At 38.9% G+C, this 25,290-nt stretch overlaps 1 protein-coding gene and 1 long non-coding RNA gene across 2 annotated transcripts in view; both read right to left on the minus strand.

The window, feature by feature from the left end:
• Positions 1-10,794, minus strand: part of LOC118172206 — a 47,802-nt gene extending 37,008 nt beyond the window's left edge. The window contains exon 1 of the long non-coding RNA XR_004753587.1: positions 10,712-10,794. This is a non-coding gene — a long non-coding RNA (uncharacterized LOC118172206). The remainder of the gene's footprint in view (positions 1-10,711) is intronic.
• A 6,468-nt stretch (positions 10,795-17,262) lies between these two features.
• RSL24D1 (ribosomal L24 domain containing 1) overlaps positions 17,263-25,290 on the minus strand; it is a 13,458-nt gene continuing 5,430 nt past the window's right edge. Inside the window, exons 2-6 of the mRNA XM_035335961.1 lie at positions 22,508-22,621; positions 21,008-21,080; positions 20,219-20,282; positions 19,661-19,746; positions 17,263-18,328 (exon numbers count right to left, since the gene is read on the minus strand). Of these exons, the coding sequence (XP_035191852.1) occupies positions 18,255-18,328; positions 19,661-19,746; positions 20,219-20,282; positions 21,008-21,080; positions 22,508-22,621 (411 nt within the window). The 3' untranslated portion in view covers positions 17,263-18,254. The remainder of the gene's footprint in view (positions 18,329-19,660; positions 19,747-20,218; positions 20,283-21,007; positions 21,081-22,507; positions 22,622-25,290) is intronic.

Below are 25,290 nucleotides of genomic sequence, written 5' to 3' on the forward strand. Positions count from 1 at the left end.
AAGTGACTTTATAAACAAAGAGGATGAGTCACAAAAGATTCCTGGTTTCATTTGCAGAATAAGCACTTACAAAGCTGGACAGGTTTTGGCAGCTGTGTAGCTTGAGATTGCAGGTCTCGCAGGTGGCAAAGGGAACAGGAAACTTGCATGCTCTTGAACAAGCTGAGGGAGAATTGTAAACGGAGAACAGATTCCTTCATTCCATGTGCATGCTCATTTCCCTCATTCCCTCATTCCTGTGTCTAGTGGGAAAGATACCTTACAATGTCTGGAGAATAAGGCAATGTTTTCTGCAAGATGGATGTATTTTAAGAGGTCTAAAAATTCAGAAAGTAAAAGTTCATTTTGCGAAAACTTTGAGAGCTTGGTTACCATTTAGAAATAACCAAAAAGGAAGATCCTGTTGCTGCGTAGATGCTGACTACGATTACATTCCTTTCAGTGGAAGTTCCAGCGTAAGCAGCTCCCACCACCATTTCCATTCCACTGCTCAGCCTGCCCCTGGCTCCATCTCCTGTTCTGAGACAGCAGTTTGTGGGAGTCCCACTGTGAACACACCCAAAGAGCCTTCAAACTCCTCAGTGCTATCAAAAGAAATGGACACATCTCTGAATTCAGTTCAAACACACAAATCATTGAAGAGAACTAAATATATATATACATATAACTATGAAACTTAAGAATTCGTCCTTCTTGCATCAAGCAAAATGCCCTGGTGGCTAAAACAGGACCCAGTTTCTATTTCTGCCAATGAATCCTCTTTGACCCTGTTATTTGCTGTGTCTCATTTTGCCACGTGCACACTATGAGCTTTGCAAAGACTGAATCAAGATTAAGACTTTCAGCCTGTAATCATGACTTCTAGAGAAATATCTTAAATTAAACCGATAGGTTACAAGTACATCAAGCTTTCAAGCAGAAGAAGGAAAAATCTGGCAATGAAAAATCCCATGGCCAAGTGCACAGACCAGAGTGGTTCTTCATTTTGTTGGAGCAGGAAACCAAGAAGGTGGTGAGGAGACGGGGGGAAAAGAAGAAAGTCTGAACAAATCAGAAGTGCTGAGCGTTCAACCATGGCAGGGGCCGCCCCACCGAGGAGTAAGAGCTGCACACCCTGCAAAAGCAATGCACAAGTCTGGGCACAAGTTACTGCAGATCAGGACCTCCTGGCTCTCTTTTTATGGTGCTGGCTGAGAAGAATTTGCTGATGTCAGCTGAGACAAAAGACATACAGGTGAAACGGCAAAGGTATATTTTGGATTAAGGTGTACTAACAAGGTGCTATAAAAAGAATGGTTCCCAGTGAGGTGGATAACATGGGAAATGCTAAAAGTCCCTTTCAGAATGGAGGCTGCTAGTTTTACCCACAAGGATTTCTATTTTTTTATAAATCACGTTCTGCTAATAGTGTATAGTATGAGCCAATTAACAGAATAAAAATCTCTAAAATACCATTTACATCAGCTAGGAAACTAAAACAAAACCATTACAAGCCTAGAGATAATGGGACACATCCTTTTTGGACTGGAGTAACACAGTTCCCTTGGTTTCAAACCCAGTTTACACCAGTTGGCTCTGTTGCCAGTGACACCACAAAACGTGCTAACAGTAACACCAGGCATGTGATGCATCAAAAGGCTGCTGACAAGCACAACAAGCCAATGAGAGCCACTTGTTTGTTCTAATAACTGCTGAGAACCTGAAAAACAGGGAAATATGTGAATCATTCATCTTGTACAAGTCTACGTGAGAAATGTGGAATGGTACGAGTCTGTAGGCAGAGTCTGTAGGCAGTGGAATTAAATGTAGTGCATTTTTTTCCACTTTTGCTGGGCTGTCTCCACAGGGCCAGAGTGTAAGCCCTGAGGGGGAATACCTGGGAACTGATCTGGGAAATGAGATGTAGGTACCTCACTGGAGATTTTAGCTGCCTGACCTTTACTTTCTCAACCAAGTTGAATACAGACAAGAGGCTTTCTCTTGGTATTGAGGTCAATCTTTCCATTTTTCCTACCACTGACATCTATCATCTTGCTCTATTGAGATTTGCAAATCAGTAAAGAAATTCTACTATAAAGTAGAATAAAGTTATAACTATAAAGTTATAACTTTAACCTGGGAAAAACAAAACAGAAACATGCAATGCAATATGCATTTGCTTTAGCTGAGCTACATCACTGCTTCCGAGATGCTTACATCCTCCTAAACATATCACAGCACTAAGTTCTACATCAAAATCAAAGTCACTTCAAAACTCTATTTCAACTATACAAGAAAATAAAAATAAAACATTTTTTACCTGAAACCGCCAACAAGACTGCAGTTTCTACAGCTTTCAAGCCCACCTCCATGAAAACATCAATTCCGCTCCCTTTATATTCTCCTGGTTGTTCTTCTAATTTCACTTTTCCTTCCAACGACATTATTGGCATCCTTTTCTAAAGCAGGATAAATGAAAAGGATTGCTCTGTCCTCAAGAAGGTCCACCAGCAATGACACTATCTTTTTTAATCAAATTCACCACTCCGACCTGTGTGTGTGTCTAATGAAATTGCACTTTTCTTTGATAAAACTCTATTATTTTTATCAAGGTTTTCCCCGCAGCTGATTTTGGCTGATATGGCTGGAATTAACAGCTTGACACAAGACAGTACCTATTCTGAATATTAATCATATCGACTATTCCTTAGAAATGTGATGCTAAAAATTAAAATATTATTGTTCCCCTCTCAAAACTCAGATACACTATGTCAAGATTTTTAGGCCGGACTTCCATCTGCAGCACTATTAAAACTAAAGGAGCTTTGCTAAGCCTCACCTTCATGTAGGCAAATATCCCACAGACAGAGCCACGAGGGGTTACACCAGATGGTTTTGGCCAGCAGATCAAGCTTCCAAAGATTACTCTTTTTTTTTTTTTTCCCATATTTACTGTCATGTTTCATCAATATTTTCTCTCAGGACACAGGAGAAACTGCTTTCTTCTGCAGCTCCTTGGCAGACAAGATTACTCCGTACATGGACAGAATTCCCAGGGTCAATGGCAGACTTTACAGGAAATGTGAAACCAGCACCACTGAAGACCAAATACCAATGAGTGGAATTTCTCTTGCACGTTCCCAGTTGCCATTTGTCAGTGGACTAGTTCTCTCTTCTCATGCCCTCGCTGCAATATTCTTTCAGCAGTGTGTTGTAAACAACCAGTCAGGGCTTTTTTTAGCTGTGTAATGAGAAGCCATTGCTTCTCAGTTTAATTTCTCTTTCTATAAGTATAGCTCCCAGTCTTCACCAGATGGCTCTTCTTACCACTGACCCTGCTGTCCAGATACCTCCTTACACTTATTACCCACTCTTATTTTTCCAAATAAGGTCCCTAATGAGGGACCCTAATCATTGTGTCTATGATTACATATTAAAAATTTCAACTTTAATATTCAGATTATAAGCACTGAAGAGTATATATACAGAAAAAAAATTAAAGAAAAATGCTTTCCCTTATTACACTGTCAAGTGATTCATATACTAATGATATTTATATAGTCGCTGTAATGCTGATGCCTTATAACCTCTGCCTTATTTATTACACAATAACATTGGATTTGCTCCAAAATAGCTTCTAGCTGTCGAACAACTTAAAAAGATGTTTGTTTGTTTGTTTGTTTTTTAAAAAAAAAGGACAAATCCTTGCTTAAATCTAGAAACGTGTTCAAATCTTAAGCTTTTTTTTGTAAATGTTGCTACTCCTCTTGACTAACTATAATTCTACATAGAATGTTTTTTTGCCTCCTCTTATTTGTGGAAGATTTTCTGATCTTCTTTCTGCCCCTGTCACAGGGATGTAGAGGATCCCCAAACAAAAACAAAACCCACCTCATTACTTCCAGCAACCATGACTTCCATTCAAGTTGTCCTTGCTGCATCAGCCAAAAGAAATGCATCACTTCTCCCCATCCACAAGCATCATCCATCACGCCCTCTCTGCCACACTTGCTTTGTTTGCCTGGCCCTTTGGTAAACTTTGCACTTCAGCATTTTCACGGCTGAAGGTGACTCTGAAGAGCTCAGCGGTTAGCCCACCTGCCAGGCAGGAGGGCAGCTAAAAGCAGTTACCCAGGGCACCCCGCTGTGGCTGCCCACTGCACTGGACACACCCACGCTAATTAACAGAGGCACCTGATCATGCAAGTGGACGATCTGCTTTTGTAGTAGTTCATTACCAACGGTCTACCAACACGACCTGGAGGCTGTAATGCTGCGTGTCTTCTTGAAGCTTGGGATACAGATCTCCAGACTATGTAGGAAGAATCAGTGAGGTTCACGGGGAGCGCAATCATAAACCTAGGCAAGTTTTAGTGATCTATAAAGGCATATCAGGAATACGCGCATAGCTTGGATGAGTATAATGCACCAGTAATATTAATAGTGGGTATATTTGGGTTGGGTTTCATATTTTTCTTCTACTTTTAAATCAGATATTCCTGGCAAAAAAAATAAAAATAAAAATAAAAAATCCACCACATGTTGGCCCCTCACATAAAGGGGCACATAATAGTCATGCATTAAAATAATTCGTGCCACATGGATAACAGGCTTTAACCAGCCAACACAAACAAGCACCATTTTCCGTTTTGCACACAGCCTTCTCTCAGCATTGGCCTGGGGAATTTAGGAGATAATTGTATTGATTGTCCACCGGGGCCCACCCTGAGCAATTTCTAATTAGTTATGAAGACGCAGATGTCTAAGCCCTAGCATCTTGTAGAGGGCACAGTACAACTCTAAAGCAGTGAAACCTCTTGAAGACAGCTCATTTGAAACTTGCATCAGCAACACACATGGGAGTACAGAAAAGTCTGTCAATGACAGTACATCAGCCCTCAAAATTTATACTTCCCCGCCTCTAGAAGTGCACCACTTGTTCTGGTTGCAAGCCACAATTCATCAGAATGACAAAGTATTTCAAGATACTCTTAAAGTCTCTTCCCCCGCCTCCATTTAACCTACATTGTTTATATTGTGCATCCCTAGCAGCTACACAAATTCTGCTGTATTTTTTCTTCATCTACAAAGGTATTTGCTAGCATCATACCAGGACACAGCATGAATACTAATTAAAAGATTTATTAGCTGAAACAGGCACATTTAGATTCATTTGTTTTTGTCAAAACAGCTCGTATCATTTATTCTAATTCCCACCCTGGATGGCACTTTGCTGACTCAGAAGCTTGTGTTCACTTTGCCTTTCTGATTGGTACCATGTTGAAAATATGTCCTGCATTAAAAAATAAAATCAAAAATCCAAAACAATCAACCTACCCCCCATTTTATTGAAATTATTTATTGAAATTTCTCCCACTTAGCTCATCCCTGGATCATCCAAGAATGATGAGAAGCTCTCACTGAGAATTAGTAAGCAAATTTGTGTCTGTCACTGCACTAAGATGCACTCACCTGAACAACTCAGTAACAACCTGACAATTTGAGGCATGCGAAGCCTGGCTCTGACAATAGGGCTGTCTTCAAGCAGGGTTTGAGATCTGGTGCCCAGTCAAATTATATTCCATATGGTTAGGGTTCCATCGCTGTATTTACATCAGCAGAGGAGAAAATCTCAGAAGTCATAACACCGGTTAGTGTGGTTTAACAAAGTGCACAGCAGAAGGGAAAACCAAGTCATCAGCATATTTTACACATCCCTTATTTTAATCATTAATTTGATTAATCATTCTTGGTAAAAGCCTCCAGCTGGAAGTATTTTGCATTGGGCATAGAAGCAGGGACTGCTGTTGAGCAAAAAGCCCCACACCAAAGCATCTAACGTGTGCAGCATACAAGCCCTTTCCAGTTGCGGTGACGCACACAGGGCATTCATTGATGATGCTTTGGGACAGCCGCCTCTCCACAGCTCCAAAAGCTATTTCAGCGTTTGGGAAACCTCCTTGGGGTTGGCTCATAGTGAGCGGCACCCTCCAGGCACCCAGAGAGCACCTCTTTCTGGCATCCCCTCTTTCTTATATCCTGAATGAATTAATTCTACATGCAATTTACCCACAGCAATTCTGAGGGAACAATAACTCCCCCCCAACCCACCTCCAGCCAAGCCGTTAATTACGCAGCCTAAAGCCCTACAGACAGGTTTTGCTCTTTGATCTTCAGTTTATTGCTGCCGTAGATGTTCTTGACATCTTTTACTTTCCAAATACACTAGTAAAGGCACAAAAAGGAGAATAAAACAGAACAAGTTCCTGATAAGTCTTAGGGGATTTCTGCCCCAGCAAAGGAGCAGAACTGCTTTGAGCTGCTGGGGCTTCTGCCCTCCTGTATCTTTTGAGGAAATTGAGAGCCACATGGAGACAGGATGAGCAAACACCTAGTAACCTGCTGGTGCAAAACGGTCTGAAGATGGTATGCGGCCAGCAGACAAAGGCTTTGTACACTTCGTCTCTTCATTTTCAGATCCAAAGTGGCCTACTCTGAATTCTAATCAACAGAAAATAGAGGAAGCAATTACGTATATGGGCCTTCTCATTTATCAAAGCAAGAAGCTATAGGTTCAGCATGCGTTAGGTCAGAAGGTGGGGCACAGGGAGCTTTCAGCTTCTTCCAGCTACCAAGTGTGATTAATTCTGTACCCATTTTTCTCACACAGCTGGGTGCCCAGCAATTACAGACCCCCCACAGGAAGCCCACTTCCCTCAGCTTATCTCCCAAGAGCAGTTACACACGCATAGCATTAGCTACTTCTAGTAGACCGCACGCTGTTAGCAGGCTGTTTGAGACACAACCACTGTCCGAGCAATAATCACTCGCTGTTCAGTCCCCCAGCACTCCCATCCTGTGTGTATAATTAAAAATCTGTTACCTCTCGGACTTGGCTAGCAGTTGGAGGCCCTCTCACAATAGTGCTCAGCAGACACAGGGCTTTAACAGATGGCAAGACAATGACGCAATTCAAAACCTAAATATGATGCCACAAGATCAGACTGTTGCAGATTTGATAACAAATGAAATTAAACGCATGACTGTGGGATCAATAAGACATAGATGAAAATAAATTAAATGCATCGCTCATGCAGTAGGGAGTGGGTGTAATTTGTTGAAGGATAAAAATGACAACCGTGCTTCTATGGTGTGTTGCAGTATCTTTTGAGCCTCTTTGTATCTTTCCTATTTTCCTACTAATGCTGCTGCAAAGCAATATTAACCAATAAAATAACATTTCACACTAAGCACCCAGGCACTGAGAATTCAAAGCTGTAGCACCTATTCCACCCAGGTAGTTATCCTGTACATACTGTCAGCTGCTGCTTATAGAGGAAGTGCACCACAGCTAAAAATGAGGACTGAAAGCATCTTAAGTGTGCCCTAGTTTGCACCTCGCTGCTTTGCTAAATGTGAAAGCATGGGTAAAAAATTAAATAATGACATCTTCTGTTTTCTTTTATCACTGTTCACATTCAGAGAAGAGTCTCAAATAGAGTAGGAAATTTCTTAGATCAAATAACTGAAAAGGAATGCTCAGAAAAGGATGTGAAAAACGTCAAGAATTTCCTGTGCTTCCCTAATAACAACCTACACGAAATTATGCCTTTGGTTCTTGTACTTTCAGATAAACAATTTTTCCACATGGTGGATGAGTACCTAAAAACAATGGGAATGATTCCCACAGAAACACTAAAACTGCATTACATATTTCAACACTTCAATTATGCATCAATTTTCCTTCCTATTTGGAATTAGAGGAAAAAGAGCACTTAGATCCCAGTGTATTCCGCTGCTGTCTGTCACCACGTTATCACCCAGCTCACGCAGCAACAGTAAGAAAACTGTCATGTACAATTTATTACCTACACCCCCATAAAGAAATCTGGGCTGCTGATACACGAGGTAAGTAAATGAGACGGCAGATGTAGAGATTCAGACAAGTGGAGCGCTGCGTCCTTGCCCCCAGGGAAGGCCACATCATGCTATTTTAGGTCTTTTTTGTTCACTGAAGTAGTTAACATGCTTCCTCAGAACAAAAACTTCAGGACAGGAATCACGGACTTAGGCTTCATATAAACATATTTTATATGAAGTTTTCAAAATGCAGCTGCATTTTTGTGCATCCCTGCTGCCCAAGACATGTTTATCAGAGCAGGACCTCTGCACTAACAAAGGACTAGACACTGCCATGCAAGGAGTCAGAGGACAGGTACGGAGGGCGCTCTGGAGGATGCTGTGGAGGATAATGATGATGGCTGGAGCAAACAGCTGCTGGGCTGTGAGAAAGTACACGAGAAATTTCTCATTTATCAAAAGCTGTTGCTCTGCACCGTCTGCACAACAGCTGCTGTGGGGTCAGTCTGCCTAGAATAGGGGAAGGCCTCAGACACAGCTTACTTCTTTCTACCTCGAGGCACAACACAGCCAAGGCAGACTGGATGTTATCTTTGCACAATGCTTAGCATTAGTTTTACAGATAGAGAAATAACAGAGAGCAGCAAGGAAACCATGCTGCAAAGAAACCCTGCAGCTATGGCACTCAAGGCATCAGGCAAACCTTCCTCCCTTCTCCATGGCTCAGCCTCCACACAGGCCCACTGACTCCACCTGAGATTATTTCTGATTTTCAGGATCTTGAAATTAGGTTTCAAAAACCAATGGTGCTCCTGGGCTGATGGGATTAACCAGCCCACTCTGGCTCTCATCTTAGGTCCATCCTCTGCATCTGAAGAACTTGGATAAGTTAAAACACTGGTTTTCTTGACCTGCTTGCCCACACACTCCATGCTCCCAGGGTGTGTGGGTACCCGAGACTCCTCCATTCCCTCCCCAGGAAAGCCAACCTTCCCCCAGGGCTCCTTCTGGAGTACTATAAACTCACAGTTTGAGTCTGCAGGAGAACAAGTAATTGAAACAGATTTTACACAGCATTCCAAATCAATCTTTAATTATAAATTGGCAACCTCAAAAAGGTCAAAGACTAAGGTAGGTGAAATATCCTTACCTCCTGAAAAGCCATAAAAATGGATTACAAAAGATTAGAAGGGTAAAAAATTGGTTTAGGTCTGTTCTGACAGAGCTTCATCTACTCCCTCCTCATATAAAATCTAGGATGGCTGATGCTACAGCTGCCTCAAGTTCATCAAGCACCAACTTTTACTGTTTGGAGCTCTTCATCTCTAAATTCACCTAAAGCTTTTCAGGATATCATTTCCCAACATATCGTGTAGATGTTTTGCATACTTTCCCCAGCAGAAGCTTTAGAATATTACAACGGGGGAAAAAGAGAAAAAACAATATATGTACAAGTGAGGAAAAAAAAAAAAAAAAAAAAAGGAATCAAGTTCTTTGTTAACTCATATAGTCCAGAAAAAGCACATAAACACATGCCTAACTCTAGACAGGGAGATACACTTAAGTAAATATTTCAACTCTTTGCTTAATTGAAGTCCTCTCCTTTTCAGACCTCTAAGCATTTTTTTCTAAAGTTACACGATCATCTATAAAGAATTGTTCAGCAGAAAAGATTCAGATCACAAGGCAAGCTGAAATAGCATCAGTAAGCTCAAGCTTTTGATAATGTTTACCTCTATTTCATTTTCAAAGTACACAGAATGCCAAATCCTGCTTGCTTTTTCATATGCAATTAATCCCACCAAAATCCTCTGGGACTACTTCTGGAAGTAAAACGAGCAGGATTTAGTTTATAATCCAACACTGACAGGAAGAGAAAATATGATATTGTATTTTATCCCTAGCAAAGAGCCCTGGCACTAAATCCTCATGAATGAGTAGCGCATTAGTGCATATTCTGCAGCTAATCTGGCAACTGGGCAATTTCCTGTTTGTAGTTCATATTTTGCCCAAATGACTGTGTGGAGACAGATGGCCACACCAAAGGAGAACAGTTCTGGAAAGAAGTCTCCTTCCCTCAGGAGTACTTCAAAAGATCAGTTTGGGAACTGCCAAAGCGGGGTCTTCTGCCAAGCAGCTGAATCACAGCACACTAAATACCTTATTGGGCTGCTGTATCAAACCCTCACCACCCCATAAATAGAATGCCGGGGAAGGAAGAGCAAAAGACATTTCAGTGATTGATTCGAGTTTCTAATGTTAATGACTGGATGTTAAGACTCATTCCAAGACTTTTTTTTTTAATCCAGGAAACGAAGTCTTTCCTGACTGCATTTGCTGCATCCTTAGAAGTACGCCCTAGGTTAGTGATCATCTGGGATCCCATCATGAAGTTTTCAAGAAAGATACTCGTTTCCTTCGGGCTACAATGGCTCAGTCAGATCAAGTTTCTAAAGCATAGGTCATACAAATCTGATGTTAGCCAAGGGCTTTATTCTCCCTCATAATTTTTATCCATGATTTTCCAGCACCAATTTCCTGGGTCATCTTTGCTTTGTTTCAAAGAGAAAATAAAGATACTTAAGAGTTATCTATGAAAACACACATTTAGTATAGCAAGCCGCGTACTGTTTATTTGGATTTGAATTTACCTTTCCTTTGACTTTTCAGTAAACCAGAAAGATTTTTATCATCAGTAACAACTTCAGCTTAAAAACCTTCAGGACTGTCAGCTAGTACGAGAGATTTTGGGACTGTGAGATTAAATTAAAGTGTTGTTGTAGTGAAAAAAACTGAAGAGTCAATAGTTTTAATTTTGATTAACACAAGTCAGAATTAAAACTGGACTTAGTGTAGTGCAAGTGCATCTGACCGTTTTGCTTATCTGCAGAGTAAGACATCACTTCTTTAAGGTATTCACACTTGGCCGAAATTCATTCTTCATAAGCTTGAAGGGTTAGGAAAAAAGGTTTTAAATTGTATTTTAAAATGCTGCATTACATTTCAGGCTATAAATCAAAGTCTGCAACCTTGGAATCACAAAATACATATGACTACATCTTGAGTGAATACTTTGGGAATATTTCAGCTCTCCTGCCGTCTCCCTAGTGATAATAAATACAGATTTCAGTGCCACGTTTGATTGCTACTATACTTATGCTGGTCTATTAGGATTTCTAAATTGCATAAGCAGAGAGCGCTTCTGAAACATGGCTTAAAGGAAAATCATACAGAACACAAAATGTTACAAAATCTAAGAACTACAGGAATTTCTATATAAATTGAGCAGAAGTAAGTTAGATGTCCCACACCCTAGGCACAGCGGAACAGCAGCCAACTTCTTGTTCTCATGGGAGTGTCTTTATTCCCAGCCAGGGGTATGGGGTCAGATCAATGGAGTCATTACTGAATGGCACTGCATCTGGCACGTTATACAGACTTGTATCATGCGAGCACATTAACAGTCCCATCTGACTTCCACCGTAACCAGTAAAACTGTCCCTAAAATCCCCAGCTGGTGACCCAAATCTATCAAAAAAATGGAAAGGATGAATGAAAACCACTTTCAGAGCTGGTAAAGCGAGAAAGATTGAAATGACACAAAGATGTCCTGCAGGCTTCTATGACAAAATTAAGATTAATTGCTGGGAAAGTCCCACTTTCAGATGAAAGAGACAGAATGTACTCCTTGGGATCAGGTAGACTATTTTAGAGAGTACCAAGAAACGCTAAGCAACTTGAATACAATTACTGAGGGAAGCAGAACCAGGAATAAAATTCAGCTCTGTTGACCTGAAGCTGTCTACTCACCTCCCAGCTATTACAAGAAACACGTGGGAAGGGAAATAGCATACTGTACTTAGGATGGCAGAAATTACTTTTAAAAAGGTAAATGATTCATAAAACTTCATGCTGGTGAACACTTCCCTGCATCTACAACCATGTAGTTGCTCAAGCATTTAACACAACTGTATTGCTCACTTCCAAGTCACAGTTCTCATGAGCAAAGAGCATTCAAGGTGATATTCTTGGCTTGTTAAGAGCAGCACATGCCCATCTGTTGAGATCTGTTTTGACAGAATTTAATCCCTTTGCAGTTGTGTCTGTTTATTTTTTTATAACGTTGTATATCTCGCTTCTCTTAAAAGCAAAACCCTAAACATGATGTCTGATGCATGCAGGTTGTCACAGACTTGGCTGTTCACTGAAGATATTTAGTGATATTCTTTGAATGACCTGGCAAGTTTAAAATCAAAAGAAAGGGGAGCAAAGGGAAACTTATCTTCTTTCTGCAACATATGCAGGAAAAAGCTAGCAGGTATTGGTCAAAAAAACAGTTAGATACACAAGAAAAAAATAATAAAAGAAAAACAGTGCAGGCATCCAGGGCATCTCCCTATCTTGCACATGGTAAGAATTTCTCATCATCCCATCCTATAAACCAGGAAAGCACTTCATATGTAGAAAAGAGCAACAATGCTCAGAGTATGGCTTTCTGCAGAACAGGATAATAAATTAGAACCCTTTGGTTTGGAAAATAGGTAACTGGAGGCCCGCAGTCCAACAAATGCTGCAGAGAAGGCAACAAGAGCATGATTATTCAGCTTCTCAGAACACCAGAACTACAGAAAACCTGATAGTATCAAGTCTGAAACACAAATATTTCCCATAATAAACAATTAAAGAGTACTGTTAATTACATTACATTTGAGAGATAAAAGTATAACGAGTTTCAAAATTACAATGGTTCACCAGCAATTTCCAAAGAAATCCCTAAATTCAGACTGCTTGAGTTTGGGATGATAGCACATACACAAAAAAAGATCACTCGGATGATGCATGCTTTGTTGTACTTCTCTGAAAAGATCTGTCATACTGGCCACCATCATGAGCACGAGGTTAAAGGGACTTTAGATATGAACCGTCACGAAAGTTCCTGTATTGTCAGGCTAAAAACATTAAAGGTTTCCAAAATTAAACTCAGTCACCATGGAAAATGAAAAACTATTAGCAAGATTTGGTCAAATAAATGAATCTCATGAACTTAAGGCAGATTCAAATGACTGTTCAAAGCAATTGTCGTAGTAGATAGTTCAGCAAAATTTAGTACATCCTTAGAAAGTGGAGACAGTATGGCTTGGATGTTCCTTGTATGACCAAGTTAATGTAGATCATTAAATATGATATAATAACAAAACCAATTGAACTGAGGGAAGAGCAGACCCTCATGACCACTGGAAATGCTCGCTTGCAATATTGCTACCTGCAGACACTGTTTTCCTACCAACAGAGAATGTGGTTAAATTTGTTATGAGACAGAGGTTTTTGCCCTGCTCAAGCACCTTTAGTTTGACCTAAGAATAGCTCCTGTGTTCGCAGCTGTATGCTGTATGTTTTTTAGCAGAACCTGAATTCTCCAGGTCTGCTGTAGAAAGCCTTCAACAGTTAAAAGCAATTCCCAGAGAGCCATCTCCTTCTCTTTGGAAGCAAATTAATCTACACCAGCTGTGGAAAGTGAAGAATGCTTCCTGTCACCTTTGTATCACAGCTTTCTGTCAGTGCCAGTGACAACATCACCTGCCAGGTTAACACCAGACACACAGGTAAGCATCCATGGAGAAAAAGCACAAGTCTTTTAAAAGCAGCATCACAGATACCCTGCGGGATCTTCTATATGAGACAACCCAAGCAGCAGCAAGGCCAAGCCCTGAGGAACCCTGGATAAATGTGCTTCATGAACAGATCATTCTGAATTTATTCCTTGCTCAAGGGTAACTGCTACTTCTTTGTAAACATCACACGTGAACTAGCATCACATTATGATATTTGTATCTTCTATTTAAAAAAAATAATAATAATAAAAAAATTATCCCGAGAGTATTCTCATCCTCAGCAGACCTAATCAAATTAACCCCAAATGTCTTCACATCTGTACCCAGACACAACAAACCAGAGAAGTCAGGAGCAGTCGAGGTGCCAGTCTGGTGGGCTCTTTCTGAATTTCAAACCAAGCATCAGTTTGTTAGGCTTGTTAGAAGAAAAGTTGTCTTCACAGCTAAGTTCCGAGACTACTGAGTGCAAGTGTGGCACCTTTATGAAGAGAGCTCAACCTGTATGGCCTGTACTCCTCTGTCCCCAGGTCATGTGTCAGGGTGTACATATGTCCTGGTCTCTCAGAGGACCCTTCTGAACCTGAATCGGAATACAAGGGGATTTGAAATGCAATCTAAGCTTGCTGAGTGCTGTAAATAACGGGCAATGATCACTGCAAGAGAAAAACATCTGATCTTTCCACCACTCACCTTACCGGGTGCTGCTTTTTAGGGTGAATTTCAGTAGTGAGGTTTAAAAGCTGGAAGCCTTACACTTGGCAGCATCTCACATAAAACATCAATACTGTAACCATTGTGAGCCTCAACACAGAGCGAATTATTGACAGCTTTTTATTTTGACAAGAACTAAGAAAGCTCTCAAATTCTCAACTCAAGAATCACTTCAGTCAAAGTGGATTACAGAAGCAATTCTCTTAATCAGCAAGTTTAGCACGGAGCAGAGCTTTACAGAAAACAGCTTACATAGACAGTAAAGAAGTTCCTCTCAATTAAGCAGAGACCCTCACCTCAATCCCAGGCGATAAGCCATGGAAGCACAATACTAATGCCTTATAAATAACACATCTATTTTTGTTCAGGCCTGCCTCCTGTACCAAAACAATTGCACTAGTAAATAACTCTGCTTGTAGAGCTAGATCCGATATTCAGTAACATACTTCACTGCCATATACACAAAACCTGCTGTTGCTTCACCTTGAAAAATTACTCAGGACATTTTACTGAACAGGAGTGACTTTACCTAACAAAACAGAAAATTAAAGATCTAAGCGAGAGGAAAAGAACCACCAAAGAACATCTTCAAACACTATCTCCACAAATCCACTCTGCCCCTACCTGTACTTGAGTAATGCTGCTTGTTCTAAACATCACGGCTATCATCATGTCATCAGGTCACACACAAAAAAACTTCCGGTATTTAGCAAATAACACCAAACTGGTCAATGCTTTTTGTTTAGGCACCTTCAAATAATATCAAAATAACTAATGACGGAATTTGGACTATTACCAATAACAATTTTAAAATACCTTCTGTACTTCTTCACATAAGGCCTTTTAAAATTTGGATCTAAAAACAGGTAACAAGCAGACTTAATTTCACCAGCGATTGATTTATTTCTGCTTTCTGCTCTCTCTGGTCGCAGTTCAGTGAAACCCATAAATAAGCTAGGCTGGTGAAGGAGATTGAATCTTTGAGACCAGAGCAGTAAATGAGGAATTGAACAGCCTGGAGGCTGAAATATCTTCTCCTGGGATATAAGCCTTTGGACCTATTAGCAGCTGTCTATATTGCAGTTCCAGCCATCGACACATGTGACCATGTCACCAGATTGAAATGATTTATGTTTCTTTGTGTTGCAGAAGGACAGACCTAGGATGTGTTTGGGGCTCCAGCACTCTTACTGCAAACATCTGAAGTCAGTTAGCTACAGAGATTACAATATGAACACACCCACATTTTATTGCAAAATGAAAGTTCCCAGACACCATCAAGCTTCTCTCAGGAACTACTTTTCAATATTTAAAAGGCATGCAAGCAAATCTAATATTTAGGAGATTAAAACAAACAAACAAACAAACAAACAAAAGTTGAACAAGGGTTATAAGCTGTAAGCTTTTGTGTACAGTTACAGGAAAAAAGTTGTATTTTCAACATGTTTACTATATCTAACACCTTTTGTTTCTCAACTAGTTTGCAAAACTGCCATTTGTGCTGTTAGCCACAAATTTTTCCCTTATGAAGTACTAAAAAGTCAGATTTTCCAAAAACGTAGAAAGACATGGTCAGCACAATTTGATTATAGAGAAAACCAGGTTTGTTTGGTTTTTGTTTTTTTTTACACTTTTAGTCAGTACTTGCAAAGGAAAGACTGACAGGGAGGCCTGAAAATAAAAGCAAGCAAAACAAGCGAAGCAGAAACCTCCCCCACTACCCACCACTTACGGTTCTTGTAGTTCTCTGACTTGGAATCAAAACTTCACCAAGACCCAAGAGATTCCACACACACCTGAAGCAAGAATCGATGAATCACCAAAGCAATCAAAGGCCATGAGTAAGAGGAAGCATCTCCAGATCTTACTTCTTGAGAAAGCATCGACGACCTCTGGCAAAACGCAGCTGCGGGGAGCAGGCCCGCACCCTCCATGGGCTCAGGGCAGCGGTTTCAGGGCAGTTTTACCTCAGGAGCTCGCCCTGCCCACCTGGCACAGGTACCACTGCGCTGTTCCTCCATCTCTGGCAGCAGAGCCACATTTGATAAGCAGCCTAATACACTGAAATGAACACTTACACCCATCTCCCACTAATTTAGCATTCCACAGAAACTGAAGTTATTATTTCTACGAAGGTGTCACTCAGTGCAGGCCACAGGCTTACCAGGCGTGGCAGAAATGGTGCCCCACAAGGAACTGCTGACCAGCAAGGCTTCAGACAATAGCCACACACATAAAAAGGAGTAAAACTTGCTAACAGATCTACGAAGCCATCTCTGCACTTAAGACAGTGCTATAAGTAGCCCCAGGTCTCTCTGGACCCCACAGGCAGCAGTCAGGTAAGAGCTCCCAGATCCCACATGACAGCGAACCTCCAGAAGCCAGCATCCAAGCTAAACAACTGAAGCAGAAAACCGTCACCCAAGACAATTTGATTTTATTTTCTAACTATTCACTTACATCCTACATACTCACATGGTGTTCGCAGCAGGCTTCCAGGGAAATGGCATACCTGCACAACGACGGAGAACTGCAGTATTAACTTTCAACTAGCCCTTGCTTGCAATTTACTGTTACACAGTTGGATAGGAAGAGACACACAGATTAAACTCATACAACTGGCAGGACACTTAGGATCTATGTTGCAGTGTGCTCCCCAAAAGGTTCTTATCAGCTACTGTACAATGACCACTTCACTGACAGACGTTCATAGAAAAGAGTTAACAATTAATCCAACAGGTGTCCTAAGTAGTGTAGTGCATTTAAAGATAAGTGGACAGAAAAAATACAGATACTATGTAGTATAAGTCTTTTAATACAAAAAAGCCCTCGTACTAAGCAAGAGATTTTTTTTATACATAGTGCAAAACAGGTGATGAATCCCATCTGATTTCTCTGCTTAGCACAAATTTAGTTATTATTTTTGGAAAAAAAAATAAAACTTAGGACACACTAAACTTTAGCTCTTTAAATTCAGTTAAAAAATCTGTAATGAGATTTTAGTATCCCTCGTATCCCACTTCAAGGATTAACGACATCAAATATTTTGGTAAAACAGGGCACATCATAAAATAAAAAAGAGACAATAGATATGAGGAAGTTTATGAGTTGATACAGAGCATACTCAAATCTGGAATAAACTAATAATTATTTTTCAGGGAAATTATCACTGACAGGAGTAAATACTATCTTAAATGTTTTCAGAAAGCTTCTCTTATCACAGTGTTGTAGAGAACTGTATGCAGTTTAAAAAAAGCAGTGAATTTATCTCAGTACTGATGACACACTGAATAAATACCATCACAATATGCAAAATACCTACACTTAACATGAGCTTCCTTTCTATCAAAATAATCCTCAGCATTAGGTAAAAACAGTCAGAAGCATCATTTATTCAGCATCTTAATCAGCTTGATTACATGTCAGATTTGAATTCCAGTAGCTCAGGAGAATGGTGGTTCAAACTTCAGACCAGATGCTATCACCATTACTGTTTTCCAAACAGCAGCCAGTCCTACATCAATGTTAGGTTTGCCAGGCTTAATGTCAATTGCACTGTAATTTGGGGGGAAGTTGACTTAAAGAGGAGATGAAACAAAAATCATCTGCATTCATAACAAACTCAAAAACATTCCCAATGACCAGGGTGAAAACAAATTTCTGCATTGCACTGAATAAAAGTAATACACCTTGCCCCACCTCGTAACCATTAAAATACACTTTTATCTGCTTTCACTGCTACAGAAGAATAGGCAAAATAAGTGTAGTGCTAACATCTTTTACTCCTTGAGTTATCAGGGAAAAGGAAAAGTACATTTTCTTTCTAGGTAAGAACAAACACACTATCTCAAATAATATGCTTTATTTTTCATCCTGCTGACAAGCTTTTCTCCACTCAGATAACTGAAGTACTGCCCAAACCATTATTCATATTATTTTTTTTATAAAAAAAAAAAAAAAATCAAACTGTAACAGCCACTGTTTATTAAAATGTATTTTTCTTCAACTGTAAGCATAGGTCTGAACGATGCCAGGTGCAGCAGTAAGCAATTGTTAACTGTTGAAGATATGACAATAAAAGATACAAGCATTTTAAGAGACTTCTTCCATATCCACATCCTCTTGTAGCTTCTGCACCATTTTCTCTTCCAGCTGTTTTGGTTTGCCTTCAAAACAAAGAAATATTAAATTCAAGATGTCTCAACAGGCAAAACAACCTGAATTGTTGTAATAGAAAAGCTGATACAGTTTTTATGCAAAAGTCTAAAATGCAGTCAACATATTTTTCCATTTACATAGCTAGCAAAAAGATTTCAGCTGTCCTGAATGGTGTGTTGGATGGCAATAATGTTACCTCTTAATAATGCTACCAAAATGAAAAAAAAAAAAAAAAAAAAAACAGGACTGACGTTTGTTTCTGCTCTTTAATCCAAAACACTGAAAGGGAAAACTTATGTTGCCTGAGAAACAAATGCACGTTATTGTGCATCATTCCCTTAACATAAGCAAAGCTAAAAAAGAAACAAAAGCATAAATATGTCCTAACAAAAGCCTGTTTCACATAGCTGCAGTCTTAAGATTTGTACGTAACACAAACAGAAAAAACATAACAGGTTTCTAGTTAACGTCTAATAAAGTAACCTACCTCCAACTGAGACAAGGTCATTAGTAATTTTTATAGAACAAGAACTACTGGATATAAGTGTTGGTTCTTTTTTTAAAAAAAAAAATATCTCTATCATTGTGTTCCATTAGCTGTATTTTTAAAAATAAATAATCTTTATAATCCGTTTTTATCAACATCATCTAACACAAAATAGCACTTTCAATAAGGTGTTTGGAGAACAGAAAATTATTTAGGAGGAATAGGTATCTGCAACTCAAAGCCAACTTAAAAACTCAGTTCCCTGACAAAGAATATACAATATTTTATCTGTACTAGACAGACGTTTTAGTCAAAATTAGCAAAATTACCATTATATCAAAAAAGTTAGGATTACATCGCAGAAACAGTATTCTCATGTAAGTTCACACAGTGAGCTACAAAAAAACAAAGCTACATTTCCACAATTAGCTAATGAAAAAACAAATCCTGTATTTTATATTAATTAATGTGACTGGCTGTTGAGTTCAAATGATTCAATTCAAAGGGAAGACTTATATAAATACACCGATTAAGAGACTTGCAGTTCTGAAAGTACCAGGTACTAGGTGCAATAAAATTAAAACACTGCAGTAAGAAGGGATGAATGCAGGACCAAATAAATAAAAAGATATGTTTGATTCAGAACAAGGACATTGCTCACATTTCGTGATAAGAGCTATACTTCACATTCAATACACAAATTCAATGTTAAAAAAAAAAAGCATATGATTATTGATGAGTTGGGTAAGTCATACTAAAAAGAGATCAATATTCATCACAAAATTGTATACTTTAAGAGTTTATATACTTTAGATATATATAGTTATACTTTAAGAGTATACACAAAACTTACCTGCATGTGGAGCACGAAGAAGGTGGATATTCTGTTTGACTTCTTTTATATCTTCTGCCTTCTGCAATTCTTTGCTCTTCTTTAATCTGGAGGATGGGGGACATTAAATTAAATTACCTTTAAAGAGGTGGTGGATGTTTTCTGTTTAATCTATGACACACATATTTAGCTAAAGGTATGTAAGTAACTCTGACTGTAAGCAAATAAACGTAAAAACTATTTGAAAACCTATTTAAGTACATATTGGATTCAAAATCAGAAAGCTAGCACTATCAACTCTTATTAGAAATGTGTTTAAATCTGGAAATCCAAGCTACACATAATGAAATAAAGCTATTACAATTGCATGTGTAAAAGCTGTATATTCTTTGACAGCCCATGTAGCATAGTAGCTAGGTAGCACAGCAGACTCCACTCAAACTATTTTACCTCATCACTTGGACTACTGTATATGTAACAAAGCAAATAACCATTTAAAACTCCTAATTGTCATTTTTCTGGAAAGACTGTCTGGTACAGATTTGCAAGAGCTCCTGTAATACAAATACTTCTCCTCACCTGTTCATAATAAATCTAGCTTGGCGTTTCTGCTTGATTTCCTCCACTCTCTTCATTGCATCAACTGAAACAAAGCAGAAGTTGCTGTAAGAGTGCTTACATAGATACAGTAGAAAATACATGTTATTTTACAGAGCAACGCTACTCCATAATATGAAACCTCTCCATCAGAGGGAAATCATACTGCACAGAAGTTCTTCCTTCTTCAAAGAGAACAGAATTTTTTGATAATGATGAATTATATTTTAAAACTTATTAATGGTTTCACTTTTATGCCTACATACATTTTCTACAGTTAAGCATCACAAGAAAAGACTCTTACTCTATTTGAAATCCATGCAAGTTACCATCTTCCCCTTTCTGGCATTCACTCCTAACTTACAAAGTAACTCTCCCATTTTATATCATTTATATTATTTATAAAACAAACTAAAGCAGAATGAATGGGAACAAACAATGGCATTAGTGTAAGAGGCTTACACTGGGAGCCTCTTAGAATTCTGGAGAACAACCAAGGCTTTTTCAAAGATAACAGTTCAAAATACAGTAATGCTACACCTGGTTTTCTAAACAGTTTCTGAAAATAAACAAATAGAATAAAATCAAGCAAAACCCCATACCCATTCACAACAGCCCCACACCTAAGAATTTGGTCATGACTCTTAGTAATTTCCAAGAACAATCATTAAAGAGCGTAACTATTCTAAGTAGTCTCCTGAAAACATGTTCATGTAAAGTACAAGTTCACTCCTCACAGTTACTCTTTTGTTTTTTTCTAACATGACTCACCAGTCTTGTTCCACAACTCTCTCTGGTATTTCACTGGCTCGTTTCTACGTTTTTCAAATTCAAATGAATTATCCTGTATGAAGAACAAGTAAATACAGATTACATACAGAAGCATATTTAGATCAATACATTCTGACTGTAGCACTCAACTATTAATATTCTCGATTCCTATATTTTAAATACATTTAGAGATTACTAGACTAGAAGGGAATATATTAGTGTTTGACCTCAAAGTGTCACATACCACAGTGATTTGCCTGAAAATAACTGTTTACCAAACCATCTCCTTTGACTATTTTCTTTCTAACAAGACAAAGTGAACAGAAAAGTTCTAAAGTGAAGTAGGAACTACAGAGTAGACTAGGCAGATAGAAGGCAAAACTTAAAATGTGTAGTCATTATTCTACAGCCCAGAATTTTGAAAGAGTTCAAGAAATGTTATTTCATTTTAAGAATATCATAACAACATAAAATCATCTGAAATGGTGAAATATTTCAATTGATGACACTGTAGGGTTTGGGGTGGGCTGATGGGAGGTTTTTTTTTTTCTTCTAGACATAATTATTTTTGCACCAATTTTATCTGAAGATTTTTCCTTACCTACAGGCTCTTTTTTTTTGTAACAGTAAATCTTCACTTCATGGAAAGACAGCTCCAATGAGAGCTACAATATGTAGTAGCAAGAAATGGCACACACAGACTCAAACTTTGCTCCTTTATGAAACAAAAACTAGTCTTCACCATGGCATAACATCAAAATGTGTAAAAAACAAAACAAAACAGAACACCGGCCAAAATTCTTCTAAATTCCAAGTGTGACAGGACATAATGTCAGTGCCCTCAGTCACTCGTAAGGCGAAGAAAAAGCCAGTCCTTCAGAAATACTTTGTGAACAACCACCTGGCAACATTTATTACTTAAGGACCGTCCTGTAAAATATGAGTACTTAGTATTTTTACCACTGAAGTTAACTGTGTCTTTTCTTTTTAACTATCTTAAGTTCTCATACACTCTTTTCGAAACATTCCTATCTATGCAAAGACTTTCCCTATATCCTGTAGGCTTTCAGGAAATTTCCAAAGGTAACTTAGGTGTTTCTATGGAGAGACTTCTTACAGGCACCCTGTAAACCAGATTATCTGACTGTGCAAAAATACAGTTACCCAAGGTCTATGTTCACAGAGCAGAAGGTTCACAGATGGAAAAAGCATAGCTTGCGTTTTGCAGGTATTGTGGATATATGCAACTGGCTTTCACACAGGAGCCAAAATGCAAAGTTCAGTGTTATAGTCAAACCAAATGAATAGCTCACCCTCGAGGAAATTCACATACTCTTCCACAATCCCTCTTTTCTACGCTAACTCCAATCCTGGTGCTCATCTAACTAAACAATAAAATATTCAACTAGTTCACCTGATGTGTTTAGAAGTGGAAAGGCTGGCCTACTGCCGTTTTGGTGAGTTAGTGTAAAGCGTAACGGAAGAAGTTCATCTGCTTACCACTGTCAATTCTTTGCCAGCTGCTTTCCGGAATGCTTTGGTCCATCTGATCTTTCTTGGATTCCGCTTCTTTTTGAAGTTTTTGTGACATTTTGATTTGCAGAATCTAAATATCTTGAAGGAAAAAAAAAAAAAGAAAAAAAAAGTCAAATCATGTTATTCCCACCCACTTGCAAACAGGGTATCAAACAGTGGCGTTTCTCTACCAATACAGCTCATTGAAAATGACGCTCATCTTTCAAATTTCAGTCTTCTTATTTCAAATGTCACTATTAAGCAACTTTAAGGGATGGTGGCTGTTTTGGGGGTTGTTTTTTTAATCATTCTCAGTGATACTATGTTTTAGCAAATTACCAGCTTACAGACAAGTATTATCACTATTCTGCAGATTTTTGTCTGTAATAACTGTGATGCAGAAACAGGAAAAAAAAAAAAAAAAACTCTTGTGTTACATTTCAACAGAACCCTGTACAGGAAAACTAAACACGCTTGCTTTATCATATGTATTTATTAATCTCACTCTTAGGGCAACATTCAGCTACAGCAAGTTTCATTACATGAAGGACTGCTGCAATTAAGTTCAGCAAGCTCAGCCACTCAGTACAATTTGGCATCTAGGAACCAGATTGGTATCCTCATCCGCAGCTCCCAAATAATAAAGCATAATGATGCAAGAAGTGACATGGTGAAAAAGCAACGGGGGCAGAAGCAAGATGTAAGGAAGGTGCTAGATCCCCCAACATCCCGCCTTAGTCACCCTCCCAAGTGAAAATCGACTCCAAAAAAAGTTGGAAACCACTGACAATTTAGAAAGAGAACAGCACAGGGAGGATATATAAAAACAATCTCCCATAATTACATGGCTAGTTTTGTTTCTTTGCTAAAGTTTTTACTTATAAAACAAACACTTTCAAGCACTGTTCTTGTTTCTTCTTTATAAAGTCATTTTCACAGCTGTCAGTGACATACACAGCATACAGTTAAGCTGATTAAAATCCTCACAACTTGGCTGGGTTTTATTTATCATCTGCCAAAATAACCATAAAACCAAACGTACTGTGAATAAATAATTTTCTATACCTGTCAGCGCTTTTTAGATACGGTGCCATCCTGACAAGAAGAACTCCTCATACCTTTCATATGACAGTTTTCAATGTAATACACACACAGAAATACCTGCCTTCTGGATCACAGTTTTAAACCTTAAAGATCACCACTCAAGAGGAGTGCTAAGCATATTGTAATGCCTTGGACTGAATTTACTGAAAGCAATTAAAGCACAAACCAAGATATTCCAACCAACCATTTTTCCTTTTTTTTCCTTGCTCCTCTTTTTCCACATATTCTACAGATTTCTGCATGTTGCAATGTACAATTATTCCACTCATCTACAAAAATAATTGAGAATGCTTTGCGTTTTTGCTCTACTGCTCCAAATATAATCTGCAAAATGCAACACACAAAGAAGAATTGCCGAAGTTCGTTCAAATTAAACTGTGTTCTTCAAGTTAATGACGCATGATAGCATAAGCCTAGTTTCCCGCTGGGTACTGGACTGAAAAACAACCAGAAAAAATGGATGAATATTCAAAGTAAATTAAAAGAAAATTGTTTTTAATATTAAGTCCCATTGGAAAGACCTTTAAATTTCCAGAGCTTAAATACTATTAATTAATAGATTCATTTTTAATGAAAAATCTTAAAAATCATTCATTCCACACAGTGATCTTAAATTGCAAGTGACTGATATTTTCAAAATCGCTCCTGTATTTTATTTAAATAGCCTACCTAGTTCATTTTGAATACTTTAAATCAAGGTTTGTAAGAAAAAGGACAACATTAAATATTTGATGCAAGCTGGTAGCATCAATCTCATCCTCTGCAAATGACAGAGAAGCTAAGAACAACCGGACAGCTACTTATCAAGGGGGTTCCCAATACTGTTTAACTAACTGCACGATTACATCATGAAATAAAGTACACAAGGGAGTTGCCCACTGAGAAAATATCACTTTTATTCTGCTCATGAAATACTCGCTGCCGTGTGCTAGCTCTCCTCATTACGTAGCCAGGCATAGCTAACTTAATTCTGAAGTTGTTATGAAGTCTTTATCAGTTAGCAATGGCTATGACCATCATAGGGTCACAAGAACTAATCTGTAACATTAAATTGCTTGTATATATTTCACCCGTGAAGAACTATCACTTTGTTCATTCTGTTGTTTATATCTGGATCCCGCGGCCACCCCCAGCTTTCTGGAGGTCACTATAGAACAAAACGCTGCATTTTATTTTATAGTTACGTTGTGCTAGACTCGTTTGAGGCATCTGCCCCGCTAGCCATGGAAGCCACTTATGTTGAGCCAGGTGGTGTTTTCAGGCCTGCTAAAGATGCATAAAAGAAACCTTACTATTCATACTTGAAATTTCACTTAAACTAGTATTGAAATTACGTAGTAAGCTGTTGAGCTATGAACAACCCAGTCCCAAACTACTGGAAGCAGTCCTGCATCCAGCTGTCATTTTCCAGTCAAAAAGAGTAGATAGCAAGAGAGAAATGAGGTAAGAAAGGGAAAGAAAAGAAACATAACCACATCACCACCTGGAGTCCTTCGGCGCCCATAAATCTGCGCATCCCTTGAAGTATCCTGGGCTACCTACCCCGCCCCGACCAGAGCTAAACCCTCACCTGAAGGCGCGGAGAATTACACTCGTTATCCACGAGCTTACGAACCCCCCCCGGGGGGTGGGGGGGGGTGGGGGGGGGGGGGGGGCGCCGGGGG

Source organism: Oxyura jamaicensis, chromosome 10, assembly GCF_011077185.1.
Source record: "Oxyura jamaicensis isolate SHBP4307 breed ruddy duck chromosome 10, BPBGC_Ojam_1.0, whole genome shotgun sequence".
NCBI lineage: Eukaryota > Metazoa > Chordata > Aves > Anseriformes > Anatidae > Oxyura > Oxyura jamaicensis.